Source organism: Brachyistius frenatus, unplaced genomic scaffold, assembly GCF_029030835.1.
Source record: "Brachyistius frenatus isolate BFR_SWC_R1_liver_20210118 unplaced genomic scaffold, ASM2903083v1 Contig_148, whole genome shotgun sequence".
Taxonomy (NCBI): Eukaryota; Metazoa; Chordata; class Actinopteri; family Embiotocidae; genus Brachyistius; species Brachyistius frenatus.
This window is the reverse complement of record NW_027210747.1, coordinates 503,870-515,885: the sequence shown is the minus strand read 5'-3', so window position 1 is coordinate 515,885 and position 12,016 is coordinate 503,870. Positions and strand designations below refer to the sequence as shown.

The window sequence follows — 12,016 nt, the reverse complement described above, 5'->3', positions numbered from 1 at the left end:
CTGTCAAAATGGCTTTAAGTGAAAAAAGTGTACACAAAGTGTACTACGTGGTTGAATAAACCAATTTAAAACCACACCATGTTTTCCAAATCAACAGATGTTTCTGAATGAGGCTGTCGTTGCAAAATGAAACTGATGTTTCTCCAATTATAAAACCCTTCACCTCTGCTGAAGGAAAAAAAAAAAAGAAAAAAGAAGGGAGTCAAGGACATAGAGAGCCCAAACAGAAATCAAATGGTCTGAATAAATATACACAACTAACTGTGCACAATGTCAAATCAAGGTTATGACAGACAACTTTGTAAGTTAAAGTGAATGCAGAGGATCCCCTAACAACACTTTCTTGTCCAGACATCTCGACATCTGAGCTTTTGGTTACCTGGTTGTTCACAATGACGTCACTGCTTCTTCTTCCCGTATTTTAAACAGCGCGCTTCATCGCCACCTGTTGACAGGGAGGAGCATGTGGCAGAATCAGCTCACTTCCTTATCGTATCTGATTTGATTTGAATTGATTTGGTTCAACACACACTTAGATTAGATGGACATGAATAAATAGGCGACAATAAGAGTTTAAATAAAATATAGATGAAGTAAAAAATAAACAAATTATATATATAATCAAGAATAAAACCAGTAAGGGTTTTTCCTCAATTACAATTTTGAGGTGCTTGCACTGCACTTGAGTAGTCCATCTCCATTTTATGACAGTGTATACTTTTACTCCATTACTTTTGGGAATAAAAATCCATGTTTTGCATAATATTCGGATCGTTTTGGTGGTTGAAGAAAAATCAATATAAAATTATCAATACAGCATTGTAAAAAATACTAGATGTCCCGCATGTAAAAGCCTACTTAAGAAAAAGTCGTATTAGCAGGCATATGCAGTTAAAGTATAAATTTAAAAGTAGTGGTTTGGTCCCTCTGACCCAAACATTATTATATAATCATATATATATATATATATATATCATTAAGTTGCATGATACTATAGCAGCTGCTGCAGATGGAGTTGGTACTGTGGCTCTGAGGCCAGCCTCTTGGCAAACAACACATAGGTGGGGCTTCTCGGGATATATTATGGGCTGAGTGTGAAAACGAAACTATAGTCTACTTTTAACAGCAGAATGGCGTGCGCCTTCGGTAAGTAGGCCTTCGGTGTATTTTAAATGTATGTAATTGCCCTGTTACTACTTTGTTTATTTATTGTCTTTTGTTCACCGGAGTCCTCCTTTTCCGTGAAACCACTTTTTTGACACAGAGGCATTTACAGACACTTAAAACATCCATCTTAAAATCAAACCAAATCACGAGATTGCTGCCATATGCCATATCAGAGGGAACATAATAGAAATGAAGCAGGTTTGAATTCTCAGTCGGTTTGGTAAAAACAAGTTGGCAAATATATAAACAAAAAAAAAATAATTTCACTTTCACTTTTTACGGACGTCCTTTGCAGCACGTATACGTAAATATAACCTAAAATATGGATTGAAAGATCATACTTTTTCTTTATTCCTCCTCTGGAGAGTTAAACTGAAGGTACGCTTGGCTTTTGTTTACCATGTATTTATCAACTTAAAGAAATCTGACATGTACAGCAGGTAAACTATTCAACCAGCAGGGGGCAGCAGACAAACCAATCAGAAGTTTATAAAGTATTTGAATTAGACTTGAATTAGATTTAGATAACGAATATCCCATTTTTATTAACAAGTTAAGTTTAACTACCCGTTTGATAGTTCTTATTGGAAGATATATTACTGGAGTAAAGTATAGCAACATAATATAACAACAGAAAAGTAGCTCCACAACAGCACAACAGTAAAAGTATTGTCAGTTTACAACCCCACTCTCCTGTGTATTATCATGCTGCAAAGTATTAAGGAACTAGAAACCGTATCATTATATTAATTTATATACAACAATCTATATTTTGTCTGTATATTGTGTTAATTAAGAGTCCCGATGATGCATTGTGTGAAGTACAGTTAGAGGTTGTCACCAACAAATGTCCTATATACACTAACATGGTCAGAGTTATCAAATCAAACACTGGGCAACAAAACAGGGAAACCTAACATATCACATGTGGGGTTTTTTTTGTCTGTTTTTTCCAGATTCTGACACGCAAAACTCTTCTGAAAGTGAATCTGAAGACGATATTGGATTGAACAGTGACAGTAGCAGTGACGGCAGCAATGGCAGCGACAGTGACAGCGGCAAAGTCAGTGACAACAGTAACAGATCTTCAGCTTTTGAAATGCGCCAGGTTTGTTTCCTGACGTATAATCACATTTACATATGCTGATGAGACATTATTGTCATTGTAAACATGATGGAGTCCACACTTACTGTATGTTCATACCTCTAATGACAGAAAACCTCATCTTTTCAGCTTAAAGTTCATTTGGTGGAGCCCTGCAGGTTTTACAACAGTGGTGGCTGTAAGAAGGGGAGTAGTTGCAATTACTTGCACGTCTGCAAGTTTGCCCTGAAAGGAAACTGTCGCAACGGCTCTCGATGTTCACTAAATCACCCAGAAGATGGAAGCAGGAGGAGTTCATATCAAACACCACCCAGCGGTGAGGAAGAAAGAAAAAAACAAAACAATACTAAATGGATCAGGTTCTGTTATACACTGTGCTTAAAACATTTTCATTTTCTACATGTGGGGTAATATTACATCTTTTTGTTCATCTCCGTTGCCTTTCCTGAGATTTCTATTTCTCTGTCATGTGTTTATCCTCATTCTAATCAGAGTGTTTGGAGTGTAAAGCCTGCTGTGGGATTTGTGGGAATATAATCAAGATTTACATGTTATAGGGTGAAATGAGTGTGATTGTTCAACTTCCAGGGGGATTTAAAAAAATATATATATTTTAGGTTACAGTACTTCATAAAACAAAACAAAATTACAACATATTTTTCATACCTCCTTCTGTTATTTTGTTGAAGTACCTTCTGATGAGCAGTAAAAAAGCTGTTAAATCTGACTTGAGCTCAGTTATTGCTGGCTAGATTTTTTTTTTTTTATGCCACTTGTGGACAGTGCAACAAGGTGGTAAAACACTTTCTGATTATGACCTCATGTCTGTTAAAAGTATGTGAAACCATGGAGCCACTTTAGCATTATAACAATAGTAAGGCTCCTCCTCGCTCTGTTTTTGTCTCCGCCTACACCTGAGAATCTGGCTCTAAAAACTGTTTACGTAAAGACATGTATTTCAGCAGCTATAATGCCCAGCGATGACATCATTTGAAATTAGAAATTAATCTTATGCCTTTTTTAAAAATATATTAACCAGCCTCGAAGCTTACTGATGGCCGACGCTACCAGTGGCAGCTGAAAAATGGAAGTGGCTGGAAAAATATTGATAATGACCACGTCATTGAGGCCCAGTACTCGCTGCCCCACACCAAAAGCATCAAAATGTACAACACACAATATGGGTAAGAGCTAAAGTTCATTTATTGTACAGTATAATTCAGCACTTTTCAATTTGAGGTTACACAATAGTTCACTGTTGCAAAGAAGATGATAAAAAAAAAAAAAAGCATCTAAAAACCAGTCAGGAAAGGAGACAGCACATGATTCATCTCTCATCTCCCTGCAGGGCGGTGAGCGTGGATTTTAATAAGATGAAAGTGTACGGGAAGGATCTGAGAGTGAGACGTTTGGATGACGGCAACACCGTGTGGAACTGGTATTGCATCATGCGTCACAAGTGGATCAAGTACGGAACCAAGGTAGATGGCGCTATTTTCATGTGCTAAATACAGCGAGTATTAACAGTTATAAACGGAAATTGTGATTGGGTTTGTCGTTTCTTTTGTCAGTTTGTTAATGATCTTTAACTTTTTTTTTTACAGGGTTTACGTGGGAATGTGACGAGCTCTGACATAGAGAAGAAGTTCCAGCGTAACCCGACAGGCTCGTTTACTTTCGACATCGGTGCCAAAAACTTTGAGATTGATTTCAAAGGTGAGGTATATTCTCACATACATTTTCTACACCTGCCTAACCAAAGTCTATTATGTGGAGCATTTTTGGCTTCTTCTCCAACCTCATTGTTTCTGTTTGTTTTTCGTCAGCCATGCAACAGACGGGTCAGAAAAAGAGGAAAGTCACTCGTCGACCGGTGTACCGTGAAAAAAAAGCAGGCTCAGGGTGAGTTTGGACTCTGCTCAATAAAGAAATTTAATAATAATGAAAAACATATGAGCTTTATAGATGCTGATAGATGGATAATGTGACCTTTGGATGGAGCCAGGCTCGCCGTTTCATTATGTCTTCATTCTAAACTAGGGCCTAGTTTCCTTACCCTACAGACATGAAAGGGGTGTTAGTCTTCTCATCAAGCTGTCATCATCTCCAAAACTTTTCCTTTAAATGTTGTGACAGATTTCAAATTTGATGTTGCTGTTCCAGAGCCTCGGGTTTTTCCACTTTGCGCCAAGAAGCTGAGTGGGAATTCGAGGGAAACCGAGGAGCGTGGTACAAGTTCAAACACAGGGTACGTCATCGGTGTGAGTGGATGTTACAATTACTTCATTTCTGAGTTATAGTGCTGTGATAAACCGTGAAAATTTGAATGGCCTTGTCTCCCCAGACAAATACTCCAACTGAGTGCTCAATAACCAGCGCTGACATTGAGAAGAAGTACCAGCAAAACCCTTGCAACAGCATGCAGTTTCAAGTGTCCGGAAACTCCCACAAGCTGGACTTGGGAGGTTTGTTATTGATACTGTCATTAAGAGAAACCTGTAGTATTTAATTTTATGAATCCATTATTTCCTAATTATATTTTGAGGGTTTTCTGAAAAGGAGGATTTGAGTTGGTATTAATTGTTTGATAAAAATAAATAGAGACTATTTTCAGACTTCAGTTAGTTGTGTGAAGAAGGTGCAGGTGTGACAGAATTATCTCTTTATTTGGAATTAATTAATACATTGATTCGTTTGATGTGCACCAATAAACATTGTCTCTATTTGAGCTTTTATAAGTGCAAAGTGAGGAATATATGGACCTTAAAGATAAACTCTCAGCTCTAATATACCTCTTTTAAAAATGTAATCAAGCACTATTTGACACAGAACTTATTGTTTCTGTAATTATTATTTTCCACAGCAATGATCCAAACCAACCTCAGAACCGGTAAGACACGCAGGATCAGACGTGTGGTGGTGTGAGCATTAAAGATGATGTCATCACCTCAAGAAGACGGGCTGCGCACTGCTCTGTATTACTCGTATTTTTCTAGATCTTGTTTTGGATGTTTACAGCACCCTTTAGCTTTCAGTTTGTTCCTTTATAAATGGGCCTCAAAGCAGGTACTGTAATGCTGCATTAGAAAGGAATTCAGGATAAGTCTGAATTTCCTTGAAGGTTATGAAGTTCACTCGCTTATATCTAAATATTGCCAGACAATCATGCACTATGATAATCTACTGTATTAGCTTGTGGTTTACAGAAAAATAGCTTTTTATTCACATAAGTATTACAACAGTAATGTGATTTAAAAAAAAAATGCCGTACTGTACTTACTGTTCACACTTCCACATCAGGGAGATGTAACTATTTTGTTACAAAATTGTATCAAGAAAACAAAGTACAGGACAAGGTATTGACAAAATTTGATATTGTATTTATGCTGCCACATATCAATTTACTGCCTCTATATTTAATCATGTTCAATTAAGGCCATTTTGAAGTCTTTCACTTTTCATGCAAACTACCAGAAATGCCAAATCTAGCTGCTGATGCCTCTTTACACTGCCACAGATGTTGAGTTATGGTTTATTTAGCTCCATATTCATATTTACTGATTGGTGATACTTTAACAAAGTGATCTGCTCTCAGCTATTAATTGAAATAAAAATAAAATCTTTTAAAAAAGAAAATATACCTACTGTCTTTTTTGTCTGTATCATATATATATATATATATATATCCTGTGTTATATATTAAAATATATATCCTGTGTTATATATTAAAATAGATTAATAATTTAACTGAAGAGCGTCAGCAACTTGTTTACATTTCATAGGTGATTTATGTGCATCAATAATATGTGTGCTTAAAGCAATGAAACCGGTATTAATCCAATAATGATGTGCCAAAGTTAATTAAAAAGTTTATTATATTATAATGAAAGACTCAGGTTGTCTATATTCACTTAGGGGCACCCTAAAAAAATTTAAAAAAAAAATAGTACTGGAGGGCCACCCATATAGAACCTCCAGATCACCCCACTATTCATAGGGCAACTTTATCATGTTTTATTGCTTGTGGGGGGGGGGGGCATTTTTCAGGGTACTTATCACATTTTGTTCCAATGAAAGGGCACTTCATTCTTTACTGTCACGCATAAGGACACTCTCTAGGACACTCGATGCTAATTTAGGCTCCACATAACTGAACGGTGCTGTCTAAATAAAGCTGAGTTGAGTCGAGTCAACTGAGACAGCCGTGTGGTGTGATTTTCCTCTCTAACTCACACGCCACACCAACCAGCCCTCCTCTCCCATCCCCTGCGTCCGCCCTGATCACAGCGGCTCAGAAACGAAAGTAAAACACGTCACTCTCAGAACTTGAAAAGCAAAGAAAGGCCCGATGATCGAGTACGACTAAGTAAAGTGGGCTTTATTGAAGGTATCGAAAGAGGCGATTAAAATCGTATGTTTTGATCGAAGCTCTTTGTGTTTGTCTAATCCGCTTCGTTGTTCTCGTTTATTTTCCTCAGATTATGTTAAATCACATTATGTGATCTTCGTATTTGCATTTGTTTCAGGATAATGAAGAGAAGATGAACCATCTACTGGAGACTCCGGGTCTGTATGACACAACATTGAATGTTCATTCTCTGTACGTTTTTTGCATTGTGTTTTTAGCTTTTAGCGGATTCTCTCTAATTTGGTTTCATTTATAGTACATTTGTAAACTATTACAAAATGGACATGAAAACACGATCTTGGTACAGTCAATCTGCTCAGATAAACTCCAAAATAAGAATGCATAGATGCATAATAAGATCACATATTGTTATGTTTCACAGCCAGTGAAAAGACTTTTGAGTGGCAGCTGTCGGTTGCGCATCAGTGGCTGCGGATTGACAATGACCACGTGATCGAGGCCTACTACGCCCAACCTGGAGCTAAAGGAATCAGCATCAACACGAACCATGGGTCAGTGTGGTTTGATTTTATATGAACTCATCTGCGGGCCTAATAAACAGAGAGTCAGGAGTGAACTTCTACTGAAAGGATTCAACGTTTGTCTGACAATCACAGACAATATATCTTAAAATTGAGGTATTTTATTTTGAAACTACTTGCATATAATCCGGTGGGATTTGAAGGGAAAGTGTCATATTATTAATTGATTTTGATTTAGTGAGAAAAGATGAGGTAGAATAACCTCTGAAACAGTATTAACATTAAGGAATTACTATTATTGAAGCTGAGGATGTTGACAAAAGTTATAATATTAAAAAGATGAACAACATATTGATAAAAAAAAAAAAAAAAAAATCCCCGTATGGATGGGGTTTGTGTTGGCACAGTCGAGACTTCAAAGAAGGAGCCTCATTCACAGAGGTATGCAACGTATCAAATGGAATCACTTATGTGTGTCTCCAGGCAGGTGTTCATAGACTTTGATAAACTACAGACGTCTAACGCAGCCCTGCAGGTGCAGAGGCTGAGCTTCCTGCCTCAGGGCCAGACAGAGCCCGTCGGCTGGTACTTCAGAGATGACCTGCTGTGGCGTGAATACGGATCCCAGGCGAGACAAAATCTCAAGTATTAACCCCTTAAGTAGATTTGAATTTCAGTGGCCCTAAACGTCTCGTCTGCCCCTCTTCTTCAGGGCTCCGGCATGGCGTCCTCGTCGATAAGCAGCGCAGACGTTGAACGTCACTTCGCTCTGAACCCTCGGGGAACCTTGACGTTCTCAGTGGGCTCCATTAACTACTCTCTCGACTTCTCCAGTATGTGGCATTAATATTGATTTGTTTGCGTGAGCTCGTTCATTTGAATACATTCCTCTTTATACAGTTAAATCTAACTTGTGTTTTTGCAGCCATGTCCCAAGCGAACCTCACCACAGGCTTACGCAGGGACGTACGCAGGCGTCCAAAATTTACATCTAACTCTGGAGGGTAAGACTTTTCTTCTTTTTTTTTTGTTCCAGGCAAATGTTCACAGATGACTCTTTTTAGATGCCAGGACTCAGGGCCATGTAGGTCAGCACACCAAGACATGCCAACAGCTTTTTGTCCAGTGCTGTGGCACTCTTCGTATACAGTGGACACTTTAAACAAAACCTCATTGAGCTCTGTACCAAAATGCACCTTTGCACAATTACATAATGTTCATATAAACTTTAATATACTGTAAATAATAGATTGTAATTAGCTGTTTTCTCTGCTCATTAGCACACGTTCATATTCAACCCTCTTGGCTGCTTCACACAGATTTACTCTCAGCTTTTCTCTATTGATTGGATTCTTATTTTTTATCCTTTCCTCAGTTTAATGTCTGATAATACTTGTGCAACACACTTAAAGTGAAATAAAGTGATGTCTCTGCAGCCTTTCCTCCACCTCGGATGGAGGCTACAAGTGGGAGGTCATGGGAGATGAGGGGAAGTGGACAGAATACCAAGCACATGTAAGTAGGTCATCCAGCACTTTAATGTAGTTTAATAGAAGCTTTATGAATGAAACCCGCCAAAAGAGCAGTTTTCACTTTAATCTACAAACTTGAACTCATGTTATGTTTAATATATTAGGGTGCTTTTTAAAAAGAGATTTACCTTTTCATTGTTCACTTTTTACCTGGTAAATATCCAGGAGCGGTCAGCAGCGACCTCTGGTGGTCAGATTGGAAAAACCCCTCAATGATTTAATAGTTCCTGATTAATACTTGTTTTTAAATGTGTTTTTAAGGGCTCTGCAGCTGAAGGATGGTGTTTGTTGCTCGTCTGTGCTCGTTTGTATGCGTGTAGATTTGTTCAGTGGACAGCGCTGCTGTCGAGAGGCAGTACCAGCAGAACCAACAGGGCCAGCTGCGCTTCAACATCCAGCCGTACTCGTACACGCTGGATTTTTCAAGTAATGCACGCGCACGACTACAGATGAGCAATTCCTTTCAAACTGTGCAATTTAATACTTTTATTGGAGCGGTTTAAATTGCCTCAGAAACATTGTCTACGCTGGTTGATGACAGGCATGTGTCAAGTCAACAACGAAATCGGGACGAAACGAGCGGTGAGGAGGACCGTTGACGACAGGACTCAACAGAACAGCAGGTCAGCAGAAACATTTGGTTTCGTGGCCTCAACAACGCACCAAACCTGCAAAGAAACGAGAGCAGAATTAGCGTAATATGCACGGGACAGTGTTTACTGTTCATGTTTTCATCTTGAAATCTTCCGTTCTTCAGTTCAGGCAAGCCAAGATGGCAGTACCAAGATATCGGTGGGACGTGGGAAGATTATATCAAAGTAAGAGACGACTTTCTTTTGTTCACGTGTCTAAATAGAGCTGTGGAAAAAAAAAAAAAATCCTGTACATCAATAGAGAAGTTAGAGTAAAAAAACAAACAAACAAAAAAGTATACATACTGTACATGCCAACATTTTTGGGCAACGCTAATTAATAGTAAAAACACAGGATTTTTGTGAGGTCACCAAACTTTTAAACGATATATCGATGAAGTGCATCTTTGTGTGGTGTTGCTCTGCGTCGTGCAGGGACAGTGCAGCGTCTCCAGTCAGGACATTGAGCTCCAGTTCCAACAGAATCCATCCGCCACGATGATATTCACCACCAAAGACTTCATGTACGAGCTAAACTTCTCAGGTGAGCTGCGAACATCTTACATCCGAGTCTGTAATCCACGTGGACATCAGCTGATAATATTCGAGTAAAGGATGACACCGTATCTGCTGTTTCAGACCAATTTTATTATCATCTTTTGCAGCCATGACTCAGAAGAACATGTCCACAAACACCTCCAGATCCGTGAGACGCCTCAACCAGTGACCGAGACGACACGTCGGAGAGTTTCTTTGTGTTCGTTGAAAATTGGCCAATCCTGGTCAAATCTAAACGATGTGGACATTTGACACTTCCAGTACACAGAAACACACCTGAGAATGGACTTCACCGTGACGTGTGAGACACCGTGTGCCCATCGGTGAAACTTTAGAAAAGAAATATGTTTGCATATTCATAAGAGTCTGCAATTATTAATGCGTGATAAGGAGTGAAAGTCATTTTAAGGATTTTTGTTGTTGTTGTTTACAAGATAATTGCATTTCCTTAGTGGAAATACCTTACCAGTCACAAATTAAGTTGTTTCGCACATCTTAAAACTTGTCTGGAGCGGATATTTAAATATTTAACATGAAATGTATGGGGAAAAAAATTGTGTGTGCACAGAGCCAAAAATAATGTCTTTCTGTGAAGGCAGCTGCCATTTTGCTCTCTTTTTAACTGTCAACACGGTACTATCTTCTATTTTAAATAAACTCTGTAGTTGGATGCAACGCTGCATATTACACGTCAATTTTAAAACTCGTATTAAAACTGCCTTGTAATGAATGCACATTGGCTTGTTTGAATCTAAAAGCAGTGGTTGAAAGCCATCGCACAAATAAAAGACGAACCCTTTTGAGAGTATTAGATTGTGTACTTTCCTTTATAATGTACAGATTTTCACTGAACCACCTCCGAGACCGGAACCTTGACACATAAAACAAAGCCCACACGCTACACATACATGGACAGCAGTAGTATACAAATGATCTTGTAGAAGAATAAGCTTTAGTTTTCTGCTTTGGGGTTCTGCCAAGATATGTGTGACACACACACACGCACACACACACACACACACACACGCACTTTGTGATGAAATCAAAAACGTCAATCCACAGATGGAAAAAAAAACCCACTCGCAGTCTCATTTGTCTTTTGTCTTTTATGTCCAAAATGGGGGAATTGAACAGAACCTGATGAGTAAAGCCCGTCTTGCATCGACGGCATTCCTTCTTTTTTTATTCTCACAAAAACAAAAACGTTAATGCAATAAAAGACGCTACAATTCAGCATGTTAACAACAACCATCGGCAGCTGAAACACATTGTGACTTAGAAGCATCTTTAATTTAAAAAAAAAAAATAATAGAAAAAAAATATATATAATATGGTGCGATTCTCTTCAAAGAACATGAAATTTAGAACGAGTACACGTTAATGTTTCGCTGTTTTGGAAATCTGACCGCCCTGTGAAGTTACTGTAGGTCAAAGGAGTTTCAGTTAAGGACACATCGATCGCTGGTTTGAGCCATTCAATCAACACGGGACCCTCAACCACCGGTACGGATTATTGCACACGACTCATCTAAGGCCTCTTAACCGCAGAACATACAAATGCCGAGGCCCCCCACGGAGCGATCCCCTTTTAAATAGCTATATATTTACACTTCATAGTACGTCACACGGCACAGATCCTCCGACAGCTGAAAAGTGCCGGATTCAAAATACAGCGGGACAATCTTCGTCGTACAAACTGCGCGACATAAATGGTAGATGGGAGGAGCCTGACCCCCCCGCTTTAACTGTTTCATCAGAGAAGATGAAATAAAAAGTCATTGGTCGCTAGAATCATCAGGAATCATACAAGATGTGAATCCAAGTTTTGGTCGAGGTTCAGTGACGTGCGACAAAGTCATGTGAGAAGCAAATGCCAGACAGCTGATCAAGGGGGGGGGGGGGGGGGGGATAGGAATACTTGAGGAACAGATGAGTGCTGCCTGGTTTTACACATGTACCCTTGTTAAGGCACAGTAGCAAAAGCAGTGCACGTGCTCCTCACTCCGCTGTCGTCAGGAAGACACAGGCGCGTCATTCACACTGCGTTGACAGAAAGGGATCCGTCTTTCGTGGGCGAAGCGGGCGACCCGGCGGCTGACCGGCTCTGACCAGACAAATCAAACTCCTTCCTG

The 12,016-nt window shown here is 39.1% G+C and overlaps 2 protein-coding genes across 2 annotated transcripts; both read left to right on the top strand.

The window, feature by feature from the left end:
* Positions 1–1,089: 1,089 nt before the first annotated feature.
* LOC138631077 (protein mono-ADP-ribosyltransferase PARP12) lies at positions 1,090–5,666 on the top strand. Its single transcript, XM_069715805.1, has 10 exons — positions 1,090–1,146; positions 2,124–2,275; positions 2,402–2,588; positions 3,312–3,456; positions 3,621–3,753; positions 3,877–3,988; positions 4,099–4,174; positions 4,436–4,520; positions 4,617–4,737; positions 5,136–5,666. Exons 1-10 carry the CDS (start codon positions 1,131–1,133, stop codon positions 5,195–5,197), a joined length of 1,089 nt encoding a protein of 362 aa, XP_069571906.1. The 5' UTR covers positions 1,090–1,130; the 3' UTR covers positions 5,198–5,666.
* Positions 5,667–6,553: 887 nt separating this feature from the next.
* LOC138631060 (uncharacterized) lies at positions 6,554–10,110 on the top strand. The gene is made up of 12 exons (XM_069715783.1): positions 6,554–6,659; positions 6,799–6,838; positions 7,063–7,192; positions 7,646–7,790; positions 7,875–7,995; positions 8,088–8,166; positions 8,599–8,677; positions 9,015–9,120; positions 9,236–9,317; positions 9,452–9,512; positions 9,762–9,870; positions 9,992–10,110. The coding sequence occupies exons 2-12, from the start codon at positions 6,814–6,816 to the stop codon at positions 10,051–10,053; spliced, it is 999 nt and encodes a 332-aa protein (XP_069571884.1). The 5' UTR covers positions 6,554–6,659; positions 6,799–6,813; the 3' UTR covers positions 10,054–10,110.
* Positions 10,111–12,016: the final 1,906 nt, after the last annotated feature.